The sequence below is a fragment of the Cygnus olor genome, chromosome 4, assembly GCF_009769625.2.
Source record: "Cygnus olor isolate bCygOlo1 chromosome 4, bCygOlo1.pri.v2, whole genome shotgun sequence".
Taxonomy (NCBI): domain Eukaryota; kingdom Metazoa; phylum Chordata; class Aves; order Anseriformes; family Anatidae; genus Cygnus; species Cygnus olor.
The window spans coordinates 64,794,142-64,820,424 of record NC_049172.1 but is presented as its reverse complement, the minus strand read 5'-3'; the positions used below and the strand labels follow the sequence as shown (position 1 = coordinate 64,820,424).

At 37.2% G+C, this 26,283-nt stretch overlaps 1 protein-coding gene across 3 annotated transcripts in view; it reads right to left on the bottom strand.

Moving 5' to 3' along the window:
- The window catches only part of EVC (EvC ciliary complex subunit 1), a 53,253-nt gene that overhangs the window by 21,178 nt on the left and 5,792 nt on the right, over nt 1-26,283 (bottom strand). For all 3 annotated transcript variants that reach the window (XM_040555511.1, XM_040555512.1, XM_040555513.1), the window contains exons 3-11: nt 25,295-25,378; nt 24,533-24,765; nt 23,494-23,578; nt 21,234-21,332; nt 19,549-19,686; nt 17,449-17,607; nt 15,666-15,882; nt 13,803-13,951; nt 10,012-10,110 (exon numbers count right to left, since the gene is read on the bottom strand). In XM_040555511.1, coding sequence (XP_040411445.1) covers nt 10,012-10,110; nt 13,803-13,951; nt 15,666-15,882; nt 17,449-17,607; nt 19,549-19,686; nt 21,234-21,332; nt 23,494-23,578; nt 24,533-24,765; nt 25,295-25,378 — 1,263 coding nt within the window. The remainder of the gene's footprint in view (nt 1-10,011; nt 10,111-13,802; nt 13,952-15,665; nt 15,883-17,448; nt 17,608-19,548; nt 19,687-21,233; nt 21,333-23,493; nt 23,579-24,532; nt 24,766-25,294; nt 25,379-26,283) is intronic.

Sequence of the window (26,283 nt, the reverse complement as noted above, 5' to 3'; positions counted from 1 at the left end):
TTTATATCTTTTCCTGTAAAATACAGTTAATATTTTTAAAACTCTTTTAAGCATTTCTCTTGCAAAACCAAGTCAAGCCTTCTAGCTGTAGCTTTCCGTTAAATATGTTTAATCACAATCTCGTAAGTGATTAAAATCCAGAATCTCTCAAAAGAAGCACAGTCACATTCATCCAAATGTCAAAAACATTTGTCTGCAGCTCATAAACGTGAAAATTTCTAGTGGACTTGTCTGGTTTTGGGGGACACACTGATATAATGTATTACTGTCTAAGAACCCATTCCAATTTCTAGATGTGGTATCATAAAAATAAATAAATAAATGAAGAAGGATGTTAAATTTGCAAACTACTCAGAAACAAGCAACGAACATAATTTAGGCTGCACATTAAATCTGGCTCTGTGCATATGCCCCCTTAATGATCAATTTTGGCTTCACATACTGTTTCCACAGAACCTTTATTTGTTCAATGTTTAGGTTTATCAATACCCATTGAGTGGACAGATTTTTAATTCTTTTTTTTTTTTAATTTATTTTGTATGTCTCAGTTATTGTAAAATACCCAAGCTGTGCACTGAATACTAAATTATTATTTTCCTCCTGGGATCCCTGTAGGATGCTAATCACCATATTAATGAGCTGTTTCACAAACAATAAATAGCTTAGTTTAATAGCTCCCTGCAGCAACCTCTTCTTATGGATAAAATCGAGGCACAACACTATCAGAAGTGTTCACTACACCTTCGAGATGAGATGTCTCTTTTTTTCCACTCTCTTACTTGTTAAAAACATGCAGAATTTTATGAATCCAGCTCCCATTGACTTTGTTTAACCTCCGACTGGGTCCTGGCCAGAAATGATAGTTGGAGACACAATTGGATACCTCATTTCTGGTAACACTTCCCTCATTTCTGGCTATTGCTCACAATCTGGACATGACAGTGTCATTAGGGTAACGTCTGACCAGTGATATATTTCTCTATGCAGTGCCTTTTCTTACTATGAAATGGTTTGGCTGGCTGGGCTAGCCTGCTTAGTATGCAACAACTTCTGTCAAAAAGCAAAGTTCTTCACTCTTTGGTAGTTTGGTTTGAGGCACTTTGTGGTCAGAGTGCACCCGGTGATGGGGCTGCTCTACTGCTGGAGGTGACACTGGAGTGACTGTGCTGGGACCTGCTTGGTGCCCGTGGTTACTGCTGCTGGCACACACATTGAGGCCTGACTCTGTGGATGCATGGAAAACTTGGTCTCATGGTGTTTCTGGCAGCACAGGAACAGGGCAGTGGGGAGACAATGTTAAACAACTATTCTGCAATAAACTGAAGATGGTTTTACACGGAACTGCAGTCCAAAGAATTCTGGATACCTGTCCACAGATGCCTACTGTGCAGGTGCTGAATGTGGCTATGTCTGCTCTGCTAAAATCTCCCAGATTAAACAGCTAGACTGGGCACTAGGAAACACTGAAAAGTGGAATGAAATCTACCACACCAGTCCTAAATTATTGGTTGAAACGTGCCCCATACAGCACAGAAGTGCCTCAGGCTGCATATATCACTGCAAAGACACTATGCTTATATTGTATACTTACTGTTGGTGCTACCAGAGCGGGAACACAGATACCCAGGAAAACTGTGACTACATCCTGTTCCCACAACATACTTAACTATACAACCTCGTTAGTGTGATGGGCAAAGCTATCTTCAGATCACAGGTGCTTAATTATTTGCAAAATACTTCATGGTCCTCTGCTGAAATTGGTGTGAAAGGACAAGAAAGCAGGACTAGAAATCCAGGAACAGTTTTTCACATCAACAGTTCCTTTAGAAAGGACAAAGCTGGGCAAATACATGGAAAACAAACAGGACTGAGTGGTACGTACTTCTCATCTCACAGATGCTGCCAACAGACAGAGGAACAGAAAGCTTGGTCAAGTGCTCTAAGTCCCTCTGAGAGTGATTTTCAACAGTACTGAACACTTTAACTTCTATTATAAATTCTGTTCTGTGCAGGACACAAATCCTGCACTTACTGGTCTCAGCTGCAGTCTGGGATCAAAAAATAAACCTCCATCAGTGATGACTATCAAAATACTAACTTCCCTTCAGCTGGTCACTGGGTTTTTTAACCTGAACACGTAATAGGATGTACATTACAGCCCATGCAGTCCAGCAAAAACCCTAACATTACAGCATGCCCTACACAGAGAACATAGCACACGTACAATGTGATGGCTACATGGTTTAATGCAACACTTGTAGAAATGCAGTAGAATGGCCTTGTAAGATTTGGTAGGTGAAATGGTAAGTCTCCATTTAAGAAAAAAAATGCAGATGTGATTTAGTTCTATGAGTATGACTCAAGCTAAGAAAATAGTTCAAAATATTTGTACCCTAAGGAATATACTCAATATGAAACAGCAATAAAGTCCATCTGAAACAAGGATAGTGTGCTGCATATTATAAAGGCTATTTTCTCTAGGAAAAGAACAAAACCAGTTAGAAATCCTACTGCTTGAGCATCTGATTTTTGGACTAGAACCCCTATGAAATAGTTCGTATAAACTTCCTGATATGCCATTTCTTGTTTGTAGAACTTTTACTTAATGAAATTTATTCAAATTGATTCCATTAATAGAATAGCTGATTGCAACGCTGAATGAACCTGTTCGTAGTACCTGGCAGTTAGTCTGAAAGCTTTTCAAAAAATCTCAAGAGAAATTCATCAAGCATAAAGAGATACCACAGGGTAGATGCAGAAATAAAATGGGCTCAGATTGAAATGCTGAGTACATCTGAATTTCAAACAAGGCAGTAAATATATAATTTTGTCAAAAACCAAGGGAAATACACAGTTTATCAGATTTCACTACAAATCCGAAAATCAGTATTAATGCTTTCCCTTAAAGACAAATGATTAAAGGGTTCCTACATGCAGATGAGAATAAAGCAAATAATTAAATTGTGAAGCAGGAAAATATATTTAGAAATGCTGGTTGCATTGTATTTTAAATGCCACTGTCTAGTATTTATTATCTCTAAGAGGCAACTGCATAGTTATTTGTTGACTTGCGATAGTTACTTGTTAACTTCAGATACAACAACATTTCATTAAAATAATTAACATTTCTGGTCAAAGCTGTAGAACACTTCTGCACCCCATGTCCAAAGGCTAGGACACTTTTTTAGGGGGCAAGAGATTCGTCTCCCAACTCATACTGTGTCTTATTGAGGAAAGAAATTCAGTAGATCATACAACCTACAACAATTCCAAATGTTCTTGGACACCACTAGCCACTAGAAGATACTTCCCATCAAAAACTCAGGCTAAGTGGGGAAAAGCTGACTGCATACATTTCTTCCTCTATTCCACAAGAAGAATTCTGGCATGCTTACTGCACCCTGCTTTTAAGCATCGACACCAACACAACACGATGACATGGAAGTCATCCTTAGGCACAAGCTAATAATAATAAAAAATACTTTGAATTCCATACAATAAAAATGGGACTTCCTTGAAATTACAGTTTGCCCTCTCATTGGTCCTTGATTAATTCAGGAGGCAGTTCCAACCCTAGCTTTCTGTACTCTCCTACCTTTCTAGGAATGTGCCTCTGAGATATAGTGATATCCTTTACTAGATCAAGCTATCAGCAGACTATGAATCCTTACAGAGATAAAACACATTTTCTTATGTAATAAGGCAAGAAGAAAACTTCAGAAATAAGCCTATCCATACCACACACCCTGTATTTCATATCAGCACATATGTTCATAGTGACTCTTTGAGAATACCTACAGCTGGGCTGAATTTCTTCACCTCATTGCTGACTCGTGACTGAGGCCAGCCAATCGCTTTGGGCACCCAGAATGATCCATGTTGTTTGGTGATGAGATAGGAAATGCCAAGAAGGCTATTAGGACTTCTATCAAGGTTCTAGGTAATACACAGCTATAAACTCATCAACTTCATATAAACTTTAGTAGTGGCTAATGGATGAAACATTTGGGTATGATTTTACAAATATAACAAACATTTTCAGAACTTTAACTGAATGTGCAAACATAGTAGAGATAAGGAGCTCAAAGCTTTGACTGAAATGACCAGACCAAATTTAATCAGTCCACCAACCCGGAATTAGAGTGAGTTCATGTGGTAAGAGTTCACATATTTAATCTACCAGATCACACAGTCTTTCAACCTTTTTGCGTCAAGTCACACAGCAAAATTTTCAAAAGTGAGCATTTGAGACAAGCTGTGGGTGACTCAGCTTGAAAAGCAGCTAGCTTTGAATAGCCACACATGCCATCCACTCTATGAAAGCATCCCCAACCATATCTCATGTTAATTAAATTATATAAAGGAAGCAAAGAAAGAGCAAATCTCTAAGAATCTGTACTCATGATTTTGACAAAGATAATTTTTCCCCTTCTATTAACCGAGGAAAACATCAAATACTTTGCTTCAACCTCACATTCAATGTTTACCCATTCATAAAATGTTTATTGCCTTGCCTGTTGATAATACTCACTACTTAATAGCTTTTAATCTAAATTCTTGTGCATTTCTATGTTCTGTCAAGTCAAATCAAATAACATTCTGGTGAACTGCTATCAGCAAAGAGGAATTATAAATGACAGTAAATTTTGTATTTTTATGGTTTTGATGTTAAGGCTGAGGAAAAATAATTATTTTACGAGGGACTATGTAATTCCCGTCTGTTAATTGATTTCCTTTTGTGTAATCTGCATGTCTGTTTTCTTAATAACGAGCTGTTAACCACCAAGCTCTTTTCAATTCTCCCTTCCCTGCTGAAATAAGCAGGTAGTTCACCAAAATAAATAAATAAATAAATAGAAGGAGAAAGAAAAGATTAAAGGTTGGTTAACACCTCTCTCATATGGTAAACTCGAGACAGACGTGCGAGGAGCTATTCATTAATCCTTCCCAGAGTTCAGGAAAAACAGAAGAGAACATAATGGGTATGGGAGGAGAAGGAGATGCTTTAACTGACCTGTGAAAGAAAATTACAGTAATAATTTTCCAACTCAAAAGCTACCCAAGCCAATACAAAACTGTTATTGTGACACAGTATCCCTTGTGTATGGGAAAACTCTGAAGACTATGTTTACTGAAAGTATTAGGCTAAGCCTTTCCATTAGCTCTGACACAACTCCTTCTTCAGTTATGACATACTGCAAGAATCAAAATCACTTGTCCCCCATTCCTCAACTTGCACTTCAAAAATTAGTTACGGAGCTTGTGCTTAGACACAAGACTACTCACCTACAGTGCACTATTTTAATCCACTGCTATGGCTGAAAAGTCCTATGCAATCCAAATACAACTCCTTCATTCACTTCAGGCATCAACAGATTCCACTGACCTTAGTTAAACAATTTTAATTGATTTATTCATGTGTACACAAAACAAACCTACTCAATTATTCTTTGCAAACACAGTCAGCTTCCAGACCATTGCATTTTTATATATTTCTTCACCAATTTGAATAATTTTTTAATGTACTGTAGCACCACAGGGTACGGTAGCGCTACAGGGCTACATAAATCTTGGTGAACTCACAAACTGTTTAAAAGGTGAAAAAATGAAAAAAAAAAAGTGAGAAGGGCTTATTAGAACATTGTGAGAACAAGATTAGGTTGTTCTCCCACAAGTGAGTGGCACTTGTAGTGAAGTGACTTTTTTTTTTTCCGTACCTAGGATACTCACTTATTCATCCAGTACCTAGAATATTCTACTTATTCATGAAACTAAGTCTGTCAGGTTTGCCTTCCTGCTTGCTTATACTAGAACAAACCAAGGTAACTCTGCGGAAAGAAATCAAGTAACACTAGTGTGCAACTGAAGGAAGAAAGGAGGACCTAAACTTTCTATCACGTATAAGCTGGACAACCTATAATTTAAAGACCAAATTGCTTTTTTAGCTTCTTATAGGGAATTAGAGCTTTGGTGATTTGCTTTTAAACTACCACAAAATAGCATTTTAGTGGCTATGATCATGTTTATGCATTACACCATCCTAGGAAGAGGTGTTAAGAGGTCTCCACAATCTGTTACAAAAACAAAATTATAAAAATAAATAAACACCACTCAACTATGTGGAAACAGCTGCTGTAAATGACTGCAGTTTGAACAGAATAAGAGTAAATACAGAGGTGATAAAAGTTTTTAGAAAGGATGGTAGAAATGTGGGGTGAAAAACAGCAAAAAGAATGGTTCTGAGGGTGTGGAGCTGGGCCTTGGGGAAGGCAGATCTGAGTCTTGCCAAGTCCTCTTCCCTTGAAAAAAAGGTGGAATGACCTTCCAATACAGCAGTTTAGGACCGTGCCCAGGCACCCGGGTTTCTGCGCTTGGCCAAGTGAATCTGTCAGGGTGCAGCTCTTGAGAACTTTGTGCCTTGGCTGAGCAAGCAGAGGACCATGATGCTTGTGGGGACCACAATGTGCTGCAGATGCAGGCTTGCTCAGCATAGGCAGCAGCCAGCAAGGGGCTGGACAAAACAGGGCCTGATGGTGATGGCATTCTGCTGTTGTCTTTGAGGATTTCTTCCAGCTGGTAATCTACAGTGCAGGTTTTGATATGGTACTTAACTAAGAGTGGATGGTTTAGAAAGTTTGCACCTGTATGCTCTATGACAGTTGCTTTGAAAGCTGCTAGTAAATGTCCTTAGCTGAAGTTATACCCTAGAAAGGGACTTTATCTAACTGGGTGCTATGCACCTCTCCAGCACTGGTGCTGTTACATTGGTAGATGAACTTACTGGGTATTGGACCAAATGGTCTTCTATCTCAGCCAACATGGTTGCTCTTTACTATGATATTGGTGTTTGTCTGATTAATTTCAGTATTGATGAAGCTCCAAGGACCAACTTAAAAGAGCAGAGGACTTGGATGTGGAAAAAAACAACTTACTTTGGGTTCTACTGCCATTAATCTGAACAGAACACTGGGATTGATTCCAGTTCCGGGGGCTTACAGCTAAAGCCAAGATGGCAATGGGTACACAAGCAGGAACTTGACTGGAACCCTAAATACTGTGGGTACTGGATGATATTAGATTGTTCAGCCCAGAAAAAATAGGTAAGTGATTGCTTTTAGTCCTGGGCCAGCAGAGAATATGAGCTACTTGGTAAAGGGGGTATATAGAATAGCATTGCTAAATCATGGTTATGGAGAAGTTGTGATCTATGTAACACTTTGCTCCTCTTGGGTTTAGGTAATTAGCTCCTAGTAGGACACCTCAGTCCTATTTCTCCTAAATCCAGGGGCTATTTAATTTGTGTGTGTGTTGGAGGGGGGAAAGAGTAAGTACCATGTGCAGCTTTGGAGAGCTAATTGTTATTTGCAACAAAATAAAAATTAGGCTTAATGCTAAATATTTAACTACTACTAGTTTTTTCCACTCTGTGTTTACAAATATATGAATTAATCTTTTTGAAATCGTCTTGCATTCTTTGGATGCCTTGAGGACCATAGTCCGAGGACTATTTATCTACATACATGAAGAGCATGCTAATGTGGCTATACAGAGTTTCAAGCAGTTTTTCAGTAATATTACTAGGCTTCAGTTTCTACTGGAGGGATAAAAAGCAACTGAACAGAACTCTCTATTGTTAGAAGTCTTTTCTTCTAACTTATTTAGTCACACATGCTGACAATTATGAAAACATGGAGATTAAGTGAACAATAGATTGTTTAAAAACAGTCTTTAGTTTATCCTCTTCCTTGCTTGTGGTAGAACAGCAACAACGGAGTCCAAACCCTACAAATGACTGCAAAGCAAATGACTATCAGTTAAGCTACACGGAGTACAGACCTTCTGGAACAACAACATGGAGCTCTGCAGTGTTGGCAGATGTGCCCAAAACAGCTGTTTCTACAAACTAGCTGTTTCAAACCCATGTGGGACATAGCTCTTGCAGCACAGGGCTGAATATTGCCTTGGGAGGGTTGCTGGTACCAGCTGGTTAGTCTAATGTTTGCTTGCTTGGGTCTACTTGAGCTGCAGTCACACCACTGCACTGTGGAGTATCTCAAATTCTTTTTGCCTTCCCAGGAGTGTCTTGCCCTCGCCATTGGAAGCAGGAGCTTCTCCCTAGCAGAAGGATGGAGAAATGAAGCAAAGAGGTGAAGCCCTGCTGTTCAGGGAAAGGCTTCTGGTTGTCCAAGGTGCAGTTTTGCTCTGAAAGTGTGGTGAAACAGAGGAAGAAGCAAAGGCATTGTGGTTGTGAGATGCAATTCCTTCCCTCAGTGTTAAATCTATGTTTGCTTTTATGCCCTGGGTAACAGGCAAATTGTTTAACTACTGCACTTCCCTCATCTGTAGAAGTCAGAGCAGTTCCATTTATCTATAGTAGGGCTGTGCTCTTGTATTTTCTCTTCTTTCTAGCTTCTGCTGCTTGCAAGGTATACTGAGAAGCGGTATGCCCTTCTGAAACAGTCTGTACTATCTGCATTTAGGGCTAAGAGAGTAAAGTGCAGGTGTGCACCATGTTAAATGTCACAATAAAAATGTTTTATTGTAAAAATAGCTGGAAAACAAGATTTGTGGACCCTCATCCAATAGATGCCAGTTGGATTACAGTACTTCTTGCAGTTTTTCATTTCTGGCAGTATTTGTATGGGTCTAGGAATAAGAGAGCAGCTGTAATATGGAACATAATGGCTTTGAGCTGAGTGAATTGGCAGAGATCAAGTTTGTGCAGCTCTCCTGGCAACTTGGCCATTCTAGAAACACTTAATTCACCCAAACCAATTTTTCTTTAATGAAAAAGAAAACTTAGCTACACTGCTGAAAGAAGTAGGATGTTCAGTCTGGTTTTAGTGTCAGTAAAGCAGAGTACTCAACAAAGGAAAGCAATATAACTTTACAAATAAGTGAAACTGTGCAGGGGAAAAAAATGTTTGGTCTCCAGAGACTTCATGTGAAATGAGGAAGGGGCTGGAGAAGAAGTCAGTAACTCTGGAGAACTGAGTGCTCACAGTAATATCAGCAGACATGCTGACTTTTCTTATATAGTTTTCTACAATTAATCTACTCTGATTCATGGGCATAGCCCTCCAAGAAAATTTTTTCCTTCTCCAAAGCAGTAATTTTTCTCAAACATCCTGTTGTTTGCTTTATTACATAAAACCATGGTAAAAACTGCTTTTTTGTTCTAAATACAGAAAATTATTATTTTTTTTTCAGTTGAATTTCAAAAAGTGCATGTGGACCAGTGCTAATTAAGATTGTGTGGGTATCTTATCTTGATGTGCTGGAGACTACAAGTTTCCATAACACCCTGATCTGGTCATAATTAATCATGACAAGGATCCTGTTGAGCTGAAAGTGATTAGTTTCAGCCTAATTAAAGGTCACTGCCAGATACGCTTTTAGTCTTCATCAGATAGATCATGTTATCTTATTTTTTCAGTACAGACAGAAAATAATTAAAGATGACGCAAAGGCATGATGCATCTACATATTTTCCAAATCAGTAAGATTAAGAGGTGTAAAAATATTACTTATAACAAAGATCTGAACTTATTTCAAGAAACTAACTAGAGTCAAAATAATTTTTTGAGAGGAAAAAGGGATGAGAAAACTATTTTTGGACATGTAGTGAAGTTAAGAATAGTATCATCCCACCACAGTGTGGAGGAGATAATTATGTCACATAAATGAAGTCTCTCTCCTGATATTAATGCCAGGCATAGTATACTCTAAATGTTATTACAGATTTGTCAGCCACTCAGGTAGCACATTTTGGCAGACCATTTAGGTATTTTCTGACTTATACAAGGTTAGGAAACATACTGTGTTGGGAATAAAATGGAAAAGGCAAGCTAATGGGAGACTGTTTCAATCTGTTTTGCCAACCTAGCTTTCTGGAAAAGCCACCATCTCTTCTGCAATTCTCCAGTCCCTCCCTGAGACCACACACTGTGTCACGAAGCTACTGGATCTTCAGAATTATTTTAGTTAATAACATATCACTAGAGGTGGTACCTTGTAGAGAATTGCAACAGCCTCTGTGCTCTCATAGTCATCTTCCTCTTCCAGTTCCCACTGCGCCTGCCAATGCTTCTCTAACAGATCATGGTAAGCCTAAGAGAAAAACAATAGGTATATAAATAGTATATTTAAGTAGCTGGAAATGTTGTTTTAATACCTTGTGATCCTCTCCCTCCCCTTCCGCAGCACCTTCTCATGTACCCCCATAATAATAAGTGGTTATGTGGAATCATAACTCAGAGGGACATGAAACCTTAGCACCTTAATTTGGGCATATTCAGTCTTATGTATGAGACTCTACAGCCTAGGCAGTTTGGGGTACCTAATACTGGAAAACATTTGAAATCACCTGATTCACATACTGCTTGCCTCTGTATGTGTATCACCTCATCATACCCAGGACTGAGGTGCAGAATAACCAACATAAACATCTCTTATAACTCTATCACACTGTACGGGACTTTTGCATTGGGGTTGATCATTGTGTCCCATAGCATGGTCAGATGGCTCTCCACCTGAAAGGCTGATCTAAGACTTGGTCCTGGATGTGAGGTAGACACTTGTTCAAGGGCAGTGTATAGGAAATTTCAGTCAGAGACAAGGACCTGGCAGCTTTTCCAATACAATTTTTGCAAAAGGCTTTGCAGAGTTAGCAGAACATGCAGAAAATGGAGCACTTATGATCTTCCTCTGTCTCTGCAGAGCAATCCTCTCTTGTCATAATGTTCCACTTTAGTCCTTTTTTCTTCCCCAATATCTGAAATACTTTGTAGGTATCTAACAGATACTTTTCCCATTCACAGAGTAGGGAAAAAAAGATCCAGTATCTGATTTGCAAGAGCAAGTGGGAAAATGTAAGGTGGCTTTTTTTCTTTATTAAAAAATAAATTATTATTTTTTATTTAGAAAAATAGAAAGAAAAATGAAAACAAAACAAAACAAAAAAACAGAAGAGAGCTTTAATATGTTCCTGGTGCATGAAGGAAAACAGCTTTGCATGCCCAACTGCATCCTCTCATAACATTGCCTAGAATGATAGCTAAAACGAATGCCAAAACAACCGCCCACTCCACTATCAGCAGTGACTGAAGGCTGTGACACAGAACATCTGTCACTGTAACATACGTCACTGGCCTAACTGCGCATTAATGAGCCCTGTGGTAGTCCAGAAACATCTGTGTTAGCCATACCTGCAACAGTGAAGATGGGAGAAAGAAGAGAGGTCATGGTTCACGACTGGGGAACCTCAGGCAGACTACAGTACTAATGGGCTGCAACATTGCTAGACACCGGTTGACAATAGGGCTGCAGAGATACTATGACCAAATTGCAGGGCAATATTCTTGATGCTTTTTTTTTCCTGTTTGTATGTTGTTTTCTTTTTTTTTTTTTTTTGAGTTGTTGTTTCTGATACCATTTCCCTTTGGCTTCGTATTTCTTACCGTTATTCTTCCAGCCAGCAGCATCTGCTGCTGCAGTATATAATATTAAAGGCCTGCATGCACACAAGTTCATTTATCCCATTAAGCCTGAACAAACTCAGGACAGAGTCAACTTCTGTCTTCCTATCAGACTAATATTTAAAAAATAAAAATAAAAATCACCTATGCCCTAAACCCACAGTTTTTGTGTTGGAACACACTACTCTGATTTCAAGACCTTCTTACTAGACTTTCAAATTGAAAAATGCAGCTGAAGCCAAGGATGTGGTAACCTGATAGAGGAGAATCTCTGTCTAACTGGACTGTCTTTCATAACTGTGACTTGTATATCCACTGGAGGTAGGGCTGAGCAAGACTGGCTTACTACAACTGGGACTTTTTGGCTTGGGTGCTTCACTGGATCATTCCTATGTTTTCTGCCAGTAAAAAATAAATAAAATGCTTCTTTCCCAGTGGAAACATAGATGAAGGAGACAGAAGGATGTGAGGACTCTAACCTTTACTTTATAATCTGTCATGCTGTCATATAAAAAAACACAAAACAGAGTTGCAGCAAGAAAATCATTACCATCTAACTTGTGGGTGTTCAGGAGAAACCAATGTGAAGAAGGTTTACTGTAAAATTCACCTCCCTGATTGGCAACAACTTCAAGTCCATCAGAAAGGTCAGTTACTGTGCAGGCTGTAACCATGGTGGTATGAGCCCTTTGGTGGGGTGGCGCTGGGAAGGCAGAGAAAAAAGTGCATTTGATGGGTATTTGATGGCTTATGGTGATGATTCAGGCCAACTCCTTCACTGCTGGACTATCTCTGAAACTGTGAACCAGGTTTAAAATAGCTCCTCAAGGTTAATGGGACTGTTTGCGCAAAATAATTATTGGACTATTAAAATCAAACTAGGGAGCTGCATATATACATATTTTTCTTACTATTCAAAGAGTCTCTGGACTCAAGGCCCCATCTGTTTTAGTACAAGAGGGTCTCTCCATTGTGGTAGTAGAAAGGCTTACATTTCTGTCCTTTAATACTTGCTCGCAGGCATTTTATAACATTAAGAATTGTGTTCTGTTCTGCAGCATAAAGAACAAATTGTTACTTCTGCACATTCCTGATTAGCCTGACATAAGCAGCTCATTACTCTACAGTTTAACTAAGTGTAATTGTTAGCTTTCTAAGGCAAACAGAATAGAGCATTTCCTGCATGAAGCTGTGTGGCTGTAACTTTGTAGGGGAGAGATTTTGACACAATTTCTAAGCTTTGTTTAACTAAGTTGGGATGTGTCAAGGACGTTTATGAGTGATGTATATAAAGATAAATCCATTCACAAGTGCTCAGTGGATACAAAAATGTGTGACAATTATCTGTCTCAAGTTATGAAAAGACAAAGAAGTAAAATGTGTTCTAGTATTTTAAAGTGCCTGAAACCTCATTTGTCTATATGTGATAGTAAAAGGAGTATTGAAGAGAACTATGCCAGACAGGTGTGGCAAATAAGAACAGTAATGGCATTATCTAATTCATACAATATAGAACTTGGTGTGCAGTACAAGATTGTTGAGAGTAACTAACTTTGACAGTTTGCTACAGTTGGAATCTGGGTCTTCTCATGTAGCAGTTTATCAAAGTTATTAGATTTCATCAAAATTTTAACGCTGCTGGATATAACAATTTTAACCTGAAATTACTTCTTTCATGAAAACTGACCATTGATTTTTTTTATTTTTATTTTTTAATAACTTGGGTCTATGGTTCTCAGTAGTTACAGGAGTTTTGCACCTGTCAGCATTTACAGCTGAGAGCTCTGATTTACTATATACATTCTGAACAGTAACAACAGAGGTATTTTTCTCTATAGAAAATATGGCCAAGAAAATATTACATTGGTCACTGTATACCATATTAAATTATCTATTGCAAACCTTCTCTAAGGTATCCTGCCAGTGTTCATAATGAGTTTTCCCTCTGCTTATGTGAAATTTAATAGCCTTTTGAGCCTCAGTAACCTCACTCATAGAATGCAATTAGATCAGTGCAGTCCTGTAATGTAGGCCAGATACTTTCATCCTGAGATTTCCTGTATTGAACCAAACACAAAGTATCTAAGTAAAGGATGTTTTCTACATGCAATCTAGCATTAACTCCCTTTGGCATTTGGTTTCAATGTGACAAGTCCAACACTGGAAGAAAACACCCCAGGCAAGCCTAGACAACAGGATGTCGGACCCTTTCCTACCTGTGCTACTGTAGACGATTTTCAGGAGAACCATCCAATTTTATGGAACTGGGAGAAATCTGAAGCATATATAGCCTTAAAAACTAATATAACATTTTTATGTGCTCACCTTAAGAAAATCATCAAAATTTCCAGTATGAAATGTTTTACTAAGGAGACTCTCTTGTTCAGCTTTCTGTTTGTGTTTGAACTCTTCTCTCTTCTTTGCACGGCACTCCAGTCGTTTCAGCATCAGGTCTTTACTTTGCTGGATACATTCTGGAACATAAAACACCAATGATTAGATACCCTAACTCCACAGGGAGAAAGTAGCATCTGCTGCTGTCGCACAACATAAGCTCATGGAAAGCTGTTAGTGAACAAAACAGGAAAGTAATTACCAAACAGGATTTCAAATTTGTTTCTTACTCTGATGGTCTTTTTAGATGCAAACTTTTGGGTTGCTACATGGGACTTAAATCTATCAGTTTTTTTGGTTCACTACCATCCTACACCCTCCCCTTCACTGGTTTCACTTCTATCTAAAATAAGGAGGTTGTTAAATAATGCCCTTCTGCATTTAGGTTTTACTGACTATAGGTATTTTATAATCATTTATAAACACCAACTTTGCATAAAATCAAAGCCTTGACAGAGATATTTCTGCTGTGGAACAAGAGAAGCATTACAAAACCAGAGGAAAAAAAAAAACACAAACAAACATAGATATAAGTTGATTTTTAAGGAATGTTAGTGGCTGAACATATGCGAAGACGATGAATTAGGCGTGCCAGTTATAGAAATAAACATCCATGAAATAATCTGTGACATGAGTTGTTTGAGTCTGTGAGTACCAGCAAACTGTTCACATGATTAGTTGATGCTTTTCAAGTGGAGCTAGTCTGTAGCATGGGAATTTTGAAGCAGAAGGGGTTTGAACCAGATGACATCCAGAGGTCCCTTCCAACCTCAAACATTCTGTGATTCTATGAATTGCTGACCCTGAGATATGGCACAATTTCATATTCAAGCTTAGTGATGATATATTCTTGCATGCAGAAATAATATACTGCAACAAGAATATATATTGTCTGACTATTTCTTTTACTGAACTCCAACCCTGACGCTGTTCCACTAGAACAGTTTTCTTTAAGTATGCCCATGAGTAATAGATATGGTTCTGAAAAAATCGGTGAGATTAAAACACTTCTCATTATTCTGCTTTTGACTGAACAAATACTAACATTTTCCATGAGTGCTGATGGGAATCACTAAGCCCTTCATTCAGCACCTATCTGAGAAGGTGGGGGCATGTTTTGCAACATAGTGGACATTAGGTAACACCCAAAGTGACACCAAGAAGAACCTTAAATCAGTAAGACAGTCAGATGAGACTTCATTACAATTGCATACTTTACAGCTAGGCAATCTGAATGGTTGTACAAGGAAGAAGAAAAGACTATTTAGAATATCTTAAGTCTGACACAGCAAAACAGAATAATTTCTAAAGATAGTAACTGTTAAAATTATCTTCTCACAAGAGTGACAGCAGAACTGTTTTTGTGTACCTTCTCTTGGCTCCACATGGTAGTAGTAATAGATCATAAAACAACATTTTTCACATATCTAGGTATTTCTGTTCCTAACATTAGCCAGTATCACCAACAATGTCAAGTACATAAACAGTAAATGGAGAAATCTTAAAAAAAAATACTTGCAGCAGATGTGACTCTTCTTCAATCTTCAAATCAATGAAATAAGATATAGATTATATGAACTGCAGAGTAAGTACAAAGCGATGCCTGGAACAAAACCTAGAAGGCTTAAACCCAAAGCGTCCACCCTTCACAATAACAGAATTCTTGGCCAATTCATCAATGTTTTTAAAACAGAGGGATATAGGACCAAAGCCGTAATTTTTGTACTACTTAATAAAATTATGACAACTCATACCCAAATTAGTTAAGTCATGACGTCCTGTCTACGTACTCACCATTAGTGAAATGTGCTAGTTGTTCCCAGAATGCCTTGTGCAGGTCTGTTAAAAGTTCTTCCTTTTGTCGGACTGAGAGGTTATTCTTTACAGTTAAATGGTCCAGAATATTTGATACAATATTTAATCTACACTTACACTCTTCTGGTATATAGGACTTCAATGAATCAATCATTTTCACCATAAGCTCCCAATTAAATAACCTTTCCTGAATGTCCTAAAACAAACAAACAAACAATCCTGTTAAGAAACTAAGAATGGGTCTTTGGTTGTGCTTGTCCTTTTATTATTCAATTCCCAACAATGCAAAAAACTCAGAAGGCTTCTCAAGACCACATGGATAATAACCTTGATGTACTTAAATACTTCAGAAAATCTTGACCTGTTTAGGATAGCAGCAGGTTTTAGTGCACATTCACTTGACAAAGCAAATTTAAAACTACTGCTCTTTTCACTACCTGCAATGTCAAGATGTTAAAGAGGGAAAAAAACAATAACAAGCTTGCAGAACAAACTCAAATTCTCATGGGGTAAAGATGGAGAGAAGGACAACATGTAAATCCTTGACCTTTTTTCAAGATACTGTATGGCACACAACTGCATGCCTTTATTTTGAATTGAGAACACATATCTCATTTTGACACTGCTGGGATTCCATCAAGTGTTTGGTTAGCTGGAGTTCAGTAAATATATGAAAAATGACTGTAACTGCTTATGACCTAGTAGCTTCCATTGCATTATTAGAGAAGCCCAGGATTACAGTAGGAAGCAAAATTTCCTGTGTGAAACTGGAACTACTTTAGTAAATGATGTAAGTTTGGAAAGAGCATGACAACTACTCTAGTTAATGGAGACACACAGACTCTGACTTTGCAATGAGATGCAAGTATAATGGTAGTGACCTCAGGCAGGAATATTTGCTCTATTTTGTATCCAAACACCTCATTTGAAGACTGCCCACTTGAAAGAATTACTGTACAAAAGCACAGCGTGGGTCAAGTGTGAGCAGCTGCAAAGATTATATTAATATATGGCCAGCTTGGTTTACTTAGCTGCAAAACGAACAAGTTAATAATCACTGCATCTTTTTATTAGTTATCAAAATAAAGATAGCTATCCACTTATTCTCCAAGTTACTAGAAAATGCAGTGGGACAGATTCTGATTGTACTGTTAATCTATAAATTCTAAGTAACTCTTTCAGTATCTCCTATGCAAAGCAAAGCAAAGATATGGGCAAGGTAACAGAACAAAAAGCACAGTGTTGATGCATCTATAAGCGTATTTTTCCTTTTTAAGACCATAACCCTAAGAGATGCTAAGGGTTTTCAATTTCAGTTAAAGTCACTGGACACACAGAATTGCCCTCAAATGACAATCTCAATCTAAATTAGAATTTCTCAGACAAAGTGTAGTAAATATTTTGAAAGAAAAAAAATGTCCTAATGCCCATGGTAATGATTCTCCCTCACACTGGATCTAATGCTCTCGGCTCCTGGCTCACTGGCTGCATTTATATCGTGCACATCACTTTTTCCTAACATGACCGCCTAAACTGTATGTTGAGAATTAGAACTGATGGGGAGAGAGTTCACCCTCCTGTGAGTCTTTATAAAGTGCCAACAGAAGCTGAAGTCTTTGCAATGAAGCTGAAAGAAACACAATTGGAGTAAGCAGTCTACAGCATTCTGAAGATAGGACTGACAGACTCTGTACACTTGCATCATGCTTTGTGTTCAGATTGACTACAGATTTCTCAACTTTCACTTCTTTTTGTACTTTACCATTGCCTGCAAATCCTGGCATTCATTTAATAAGCCTTCTACTGCAATCATCCTCTCGGTCAGATCCATCGTTATCTTTGTTGCTTTGGCACTTGAGCATTTTGATTGGTCCAAAAAAACCTGCTGGGCTTTGTCAGTCTGCTTCCAGAAAGCTTCCATCTGTCGAATACGAATCAAATAACAATCCATTTTCCCTCATTAATCATCTAGTATTTCATTACCCTGAGAGGCATATGAGTATACTATGAGATTCAAGTCACTGCAACTACACACAGCTATCAGTGTTAATTACAGCAGAAAGCATTATCCTGAGACTATTTACCGTATGATGATATACGTGTTGATGGCACATAAACAGTATGTTGTATGTTTGGCCAATCCTGACTTTTTAGAAGTAACAAATCCTGAGTTTGTTACTTCTCCACATACTGCATCTGCTAAAGCCCATGATATTGTTAGTGTTAATAGGAAAAGTAGAAAGGGTAACAAACTTATTTTCTGGAAAGTTTCTTCATCTATAAGAGTAGGAATTCCAGTCAAACATGATTTTTGCTGAAAAAGGAAAACTAAAAATCTTCACTGTTTTTCACCATCAAAACCTTTCACAGCCACATGCTACATAATGACTTTATTAACTGTACCAGAATTAACTACTTTATGCAGTATTGGCAGAGTGCATGTGTCGATTCTAATATATTATTGTAAGGGCAATTTCTAGTTTTAGGCTCTGATCCCACAAACACTTATGACTGTGCACAACTGTGAATATTCTGTGGGCTTCAGTGGGATTACTAGCATGCATAAAGATAAGCAAATGTATTTGTCAGCAAGATTTATGTTAAAGTTCTGTGAGTTCTGCAGTTATATGGCAAAGGAAACCTTTATATTACTGGGAGAGAGTGGATTAGTTCAAGGTCCTGATGTATAAGAATCTGCATAGAGGGAAATAATTCTAAACACAGATAAAAAGCTTCTGCTGTCATTAAGAGTGACAGATCCACTGAAGGATGACTGCCATCAGTGAATAACTGCCTCATGTTGCTCAGCAAGGCTGCCGGGGAGTTTTTATGTGACTAACACTGCAGAACGCTAAACAATCAACTTCTCACAGAACAAAATTAAACTGCAAAAGAAACCTCACAAAGGTCTACCATCGTTACTAGGACTTCTTCCCCTATAAAGCGAAATGCACAGAGAACCAAAAGAAAGCTGAGAAAATTTCTAGTGAAGCACTTAACCATCAGACACTAAAAAATGTTAACTCCTCTACAAGAAAGGCCCAAGGCTGAGATAATGGACTGTTTAGTTCAGAGCTGAAGTGCTGTGGTCAATCAGTGCAGGCAGCCCACAGAGCCATCAGTCTGACTTGTCAGTCTCTCCTTTTCATCAGCAGTGAATTTGCTCAAACCTCAGAAACAGGACTGGGAAGTAGATTATCATCCAGGTTATGTGGTATACTGGGAAATAATATGCAGAATACTTTTAACCTCCAGTTTTCTGGACAACAAGCTAGTTTGGATACAGGGATACTACTGAAGAGAAAAAAACTTGCATTTTTTTAAATGCCTACAATTAAGCTTTTTTACATTAAAAGCATGTAAATGTATTATAATGTGCAAAACTGCTAAAGCAAAATGCTTTGCTAATGCAAATATGCAAAGTATACTAAAAGGTTGTACATAATTATTTTCTTAGTAATTATTTCAGCTGAAAAGAAATTATATTTTCTTAATACTCTTTCAGTTATACAGTATTGAAGAAAACAAGGTGCTATGATAAAATTCCTGGAAGTCAGACTATACACCTAGGCTTGAAATATATCTTACCATCAGACAAGCAGTAGACATTTTTCATCTCTAAACCCAGTGTGATAAAACAAGTGTTTGTATAAAAAATGTTGGCTGCCGAAGGGAGTTCGAAATACTCTGCTAGAGCAATATAAAAATGTTTTCTGAACTCATGGACATCTGAAGTACTAACCATGGACTAGTCAACACAAGAGTTAAAAAAGCATTAAAGAAACAAAAACAAAAACAAACATTCCCCATCAAAAGAATAACATTGGAATAAAATTTTATGAGAGAAAAATTAGAAAGTTACATTGTCTATTATGTGCTCAGAATATTCCCTTTCTTTCCTTTCTAAGTCTTGTAGAGTTTGGTACTCTGAATTATGGGCTCCTGACATCTCAGTATTCTGGAGTCTACAATCAAGTTGCTTCTGTAATTCTTCAAAATCCTGAAAAAAAAGGCAGATGATTTGTTAAACTGGAAAACATATATTATTTCTAATTTTGGGGGTGTATCTGTATGTTGATTCTTGCATATGACAAAGAAACTGAACAACAGGATTCAGAAAGCTCGCTCTCTGGGTAATGCACTTCCAGCAGCAAGGAAAGAAAACTTGAAGTATACGGCAGCTCTGATTTACACTTAATACAAATATATACATTTCTACTAGTAAGTACTGTTGTTCACCTCCACTGAACTCAAGTTTTAGTAAATACTGGTCCATGAGCTTTTGTACTCTGAATCTATCCACAAATGTTTTAATTTTAACACACATGCCCCATCTTACATGGCAGCTATGAGTGTACATGTGTGTTTAAAAGTACAGGTAAGCATCTGGATATGCTAATCAGATAGTGTTGCTTGCAGAGTGCTAACACACATGGATGAACATACCTGTAATGTTCATAAGTGACAAACTGTAGTTTACATGATTATCTGGGTTTTCAAGTTTTTCAATACGTTGAAACCTGGATGATTTTTCCTCAAAGCTAATAATAATGACAAATACTACTCCTCTGCCCTTACTTAGTAGATTGGTACTGCAATGTATGATCCTTCAGTTGCTTAAACATGCCTTACGTAACAAGCATTTATTTTTTATATCACACAACTTTGGGTGTCAATGCATTAAATCGATGCAAAACAACAACAAACCAACCAAACATTACTGTGAGTGCAATTAGATATTGGACTAGACTGCCCAGAGAAATAGTGTACTCCCCTTCACTGGAAATATTCAAGAGTTGGCTTGACAGGACACTGGATAACTTTACTGAAGGCCTTGCTTCCTACAGAAGTTTAGTAAATCTCCATGGGTGTCTTTCAATGTAGACTTTTCTGTGATTCTGATCTGGAAAATGGAATGTGGAACCAGCAGCTCTCCTATTTTGTTCAGTTTTGTAAAGCCTTTTTTTTCCTCCTAATAATATTAAAAATAGTATTGTGACTCCACCTGAAATGCATGTTGACTGTATACATATGTCTTCTGGTTCAGAAGTGGAAAATGGATTTTGATAAAAGTATATGGAAGAAAAAGGGACAAAGAGGACATTATGTATATTTTCTGTTGATAGAAACCCTGAGTTTCCTTCTGGTACTTTATTTCCTGCTGTTTTATTATAAATTATGATTCATGGGACCAGACGAAGACCTGATAATTAGAAATTATTAATTCTGAGTGAATAAGATTCATGGTGTTCTGTTTACTTGAGTGGATTCAACTACAAAATACTTCTGTTCTTAACAGATTACACACATAGCTGTCCTGATCTCCTCAGACAACAGCAAAGGGGAAATGCAAACAAGGTCATGGAGAGGTAATGTAGAGAATCAACTAACAAGCGAGTTTCTTTGAATTTCTTCTGAAATAGATTACCAATGACATTGCTGTTTAAAAATAGTAGGTGAGATAGCCTGCTGTGGCAGCCTGCACCAGTTGGTGGGATTAACTCCTATGTTTTGTTGTCTGAAATATTAACCAACAAAAACACTTACATTTTCCTGAATTAAAAGGATCTTCTTGAACAAATCATCATTAATCTTCTTTTTATGACAGAAGTCTGTGAGGTATATTTTGAGAATCTGAATAAACATCTATTTAAAAGGAAAGAAACAAAACTCATGGTAAGTGCCTATTGAACATGATATGGATATTGTTGTGGTAAGTTTTGTGGATTGAAGTCAATCATTGAGACTGTAGTGAGTCATAAGAAAATAACAGAAACATCATCAGCAACTCTGTAGTATTTCCATTACAAAAAAATTATTTGGCTTTGTCTTCAGTAAGAGTACTGGAAGATGGTGTTATGTTCACACGAAGACAAGGACTAATCTAATATATCCTTGTAACCAAACTGACACATTTGAAACTATCCTTTACTGGAGAGTACAGATCACTCAAAAATAGAAAGCCCATTTTTCTAAAGTTTAATGAACCCCTAAGATGAAGGATACTAATATATTCATTACAATGGTTTCAACTGTAGTTAAGAAAAAGTATCAAACATTTTTATATAAAACCTGTAACCCAAAAGTAGTCATCTCAAGTTTTAGCTACCTTCTTTTACAAAAGGTATGACTATTTTTTTTCTTTTATTTAAGATTGTCAGACTAGTTTCTTCAAAAAGATATTTTTGAACCCCAGGATAATTCTTCATTAACCTCTTACCCCCTTGACTGTTTTAGAATGTCAGACAATTTACTTATCTGCTGTAGAAGATGCTTTTCCAAGATGAAGGCAAAAACATGAAATTTAACAGCCACTTGCATATTACTCATGTACTTGAAAACAGATGATGCAGAAGTTAACTGTTTTTAACATTTAATGTAAAAACACATAAAAACACATTTACCTATTAAAAAAGAGCAAAATCTGGGAAATATGTTATCATTATTGCCCAGCACAGAAAATGCTAAAGTAGCCATGTTTTGGATCTCACTTGACAATGCTTTGGATGGGATTTTGCCAAGTTTTGAACACAAAGCACCAAGACACCACATACTGCAAAAAGGATGTGTGTGTGTGTGAAGAATTCAGGAAAGCATTGATGAAAGAGGTTTTGTTTCCTTTTCCTAGACCTGGTTCTAAGAAAGACTGACTCTGAAGTCAGAGAAATGACAGTGGAAGAAGAAGGAACTATTCCCCAGCTTTTTTTGCCTTTGTTCCCTTCTAGCGAAAATACAAATTTATTCAAAGCTTCAGCTAAAGGTCAAGTCACCAGCCTGTTGTGGTAATTTCTGGTGGGCCACAAAGTGTGCTAAATGCTTTTTTTTCCTCAGTGTTTCTGTGGTTACATCACCATGTTGTTATTTTATCTTCATTTACAAATTGATGATTAACTTTGAGATCAAGTTTAACCTTCCCTAGTCAAACTGAATGTCTTTCTGGAAGCTGATCTCAAGTTCCCTTTCTCATCTACTCACAGAGTAAAAACCCATCAGAAGTGAAATTGCTTTCCAGGTTTACTTTCATGCTTCCTCTTTAGGATTGTTTATAAATTAGCTCAGGAAATCTCACGTCTTGAAATATTCCTAGCACTTTTAACAAATTATATCACAAATGATCAGTCTAAGGTCAAGAAAGAAGGGGAGGAGAAATCTATGTACTGTATGTCTAGATTTATATTACCTGTGCTAAAACTCATTAATGGTATTGATTCTGCACTTGATCGCAATCAGTTACCATAAACAATTCTCCTAACCAAGTATTCTGTGGCTTTAATTGTATAAATCCTTTTATTTTCCTGTCAGCTTTGGATGCTGTGACTTGATGAAGGTATCTATCTATGGTTTAAAAGGGTACCTTAGTTCCTTTGCCCTACAAAATCAAGACTATTGTACTTCTCACAATAGTACTGATTCAGCTGAACTGAATTTTCAATTTTATCCAAAACACTTAGGGTCCCTGGAGCTGCAATGTATAAGCATTGTCCCAAAAACATAAACTCATTTTATTTTTTTTCTCTTTTTGTGAATCCCAAATACTATATATTATTATCTGGAATAAAAATTTAAATTGTTAGATTATGCAGTTTGGCCTCCTGTATTTCATAGCCCAATATATTTCATTATATTTTACTCCTTTGTGAAGATCATACACACGCAGAACAGAGAGGAAAAATACAGAATACTATAAAGGTGCAACTCTGCTAAACTACTTCCAATGTAGCCAGTGGTTAATGTTGATTATTCCCTAAACTGATATTCAACTAATGTGTTCAGATCAAATATCTATAAATGAGACATGAGTACCTACCACATGCTTTTCTTTTCTGAGCTCAGTATCAAGAAGCATGAGATCTTTTAAAAGAAGACTGCAAAGGCAGAGCTTAATATCAAAACTAAAACAAAGATTTAAAAAGTGTTAAAATCAATCTAAATAAAGGTCACATAAAAGAGCAACAACATATAATGGTTTCATTTAATTGCTAAATTCTTCTAAAAGCATTGCCTCTAGAACAGCAGCTGAGTCACTTCATTTCTACATTGCCTTCTATTTCAGATAAAATATCTCTACATACAAAGTTGGAGATGCAGTTCTCTTTAGAAAAAGGAATGGTAAATATAAGCATGAATGGCTACAACAAAGCAAAAACAAAGCTTTTAATTAAAACAGTTGTCATAAGAGCGGACATTTAGAAAATAATTTTTCATTGCTAGTTCCTTCCTCAGTCCTCAAGGTGACATAAATACAATTTTCTTTATTTTCACTAATGAGAATACAGACACACATTCATCTAAGGGTATCTCACTGTTGTGTAGCTAAAAGAAAAATAGAGCTGATAGTCCATTTAGATTAGCTCTACATACTCATCAACTGTGCATCTGAGAAGCGTACAGTATCAAGACATGACAGGAATAGTTCCTACTAAAACAAAGAGAACAGACCTCTGCCATTTGCTGTTCTCAAGACACAAGTTGTGTGACTTGATTTTGTACAGTGCAGAGGGCTCCAGATGAGCAACAATCTACTACACGAGTGAACTGAGCATACAAGACAAAACAAAGGGATCTCCTTATTGTAACAGTGATAATTCCTTTCATGAGACTTCTTTTCTGAAGTTCTGATTCCCCAAATTTCATAAAGAATAAACTGACTTTCAGTGTACAGCACAATGCATTTCTTTAGTCTCTCCAACCACTGCTTTAGGGCTATAGGCCAAAACCCTGTCTCGATGTGGTGAATGTATGCACACAAGCCCAGTCTTTCATTTATGCCAGCCTTTTACTGGTTGTCCTGAAAACCACTAGGGCACTAGGAAACAACCAAACACGAGGCCAGATTTACTGCTTACCTCTCACACGTTAGCACTTCAGGGAAGCAGGTCACCTTGAGGAAGGCTCGAGCCTGAAATCTGTCATCACTTGTCGTGGAATGTATCGTTGTGGAGGAACTACAGTCCTCCTTGTCTCCCTGGCTAAGGGATCCCAGGCTGCCTGACGTAGATGTCTCCATTACCTGATTAGGCAGAACTGCCTGCTTTGGATTCTCATGCAAAGATGGATTGGACGAGCCATCTGCCAAAGGCTACAGTCAAAGAAAATTTACAAGGTTAATTAATACAACACAATCTGGAGATAAACATCTCATCAATTTGCAGTGTTTGCTTTCAAGCAAAAAATTAAACAACATACACAGTGAAAGTGTTTCCACATGAATTAACATTTATCATCCTGACAGGTTTCTGCATTGCCTGGAAAAGCACTCTTCTGTTGAGGTTATCTGTTTGGGGCATTCTTCCTGACTGAAGGGCAGATCCTTGTGGGGTGTTTCTTGTGTCTCCTTGGACAGATACAACCTTCATTAATGTTAATGGGAAGAAAAGGTTTCTTGACTACAGTGAAAATGGACTGAACATCATGTAAAGCACTGCAGGTTTCAGGGGGAGATGAAAGCAGCTGATGCCTTACAGAATAAACCCCAAGTCAATGGACCATAAACAAAGATCCCTATTAAGCAGATTGGCAGTAAGTTTTCTTCTGGTACTTGATTCTGCAATTTACTTTGACACAGAACGTTTGTTATTAATATTTACAAGTAGAGTCTAAAATCTTACCCTAAATTTCTGATTGATAGGATAGATGACTTTTGCCTTTAATGCAAATGCCGTGATGTTACTGTTCAGAGGAGACTCATTTTCCTGTATGGAAAAGAACAGAAAACTACTTTAAAGTTTGAGAATGGCAGCGGACCTGATGGTTGTTCACTATAACTACTGCATGCCACTTTTGGTTATATAACCCAGAAATTCCAATTGATAACAGAATGCTTATTGACTTTCAGCTTTGGCATGAGGAGTCTTCTCCTAGGACTCAATTCAGGTCAGAGCTTAAAATTCAGAAAAGAGAACTCTGTCATTAGCACTGCTCCAGAATTTTTTCACACCTGCAAGGGAAAATGAGCAATAGTTTATTATATTCACAAGTTATTTTCATTTCCTTTCTTTTCCCTTTAAGCAGCAAGTAAAGACTTCACATGGGAGATTGAAATAATCTTAATAATAGAAAGTACTGAGGAATAAGCTCCACAGATATCATCATGGCTATAAATTCTGCCTTTCAATTTAAATAAAGAAACAATAGATTAAACAAAACTAGTCATTTTTCCAGGAAGAGCTTTTATAGTGCAACCCTCACCTATAATCTAGAGAAAATACCCATGTTCCTCCAAAGAACTTTTTATAGAGAATTCATTCTTTTCATACAATCTGCTATTTCACATAGTCTGACTTTGTGCTCCTCCTCTCTCCTATCCACTGCTTTATGCACTGGAACAATGGGGTAATCAGCTTTGTTTTGTGAGGTTATGCACGGCCAATTAAAAGGTTGGTTGGCTGTATGCAACAAATAGAATAGTTAAACTCAAGCTTTAGGAGATTTCCTGTTCTAACCCTTTTTTTTTTTTTTTTTTTTTAACATGAAATGAAAGAATCTGATTTGTTAAAATAATTTTCTTTATATAGATTTTTCTAGGAAATATCAAATCACTAATAGAATCTAAAAATAGAGATGGGAAGAGAGGAGCAAACCACGTCATTCATTAGAC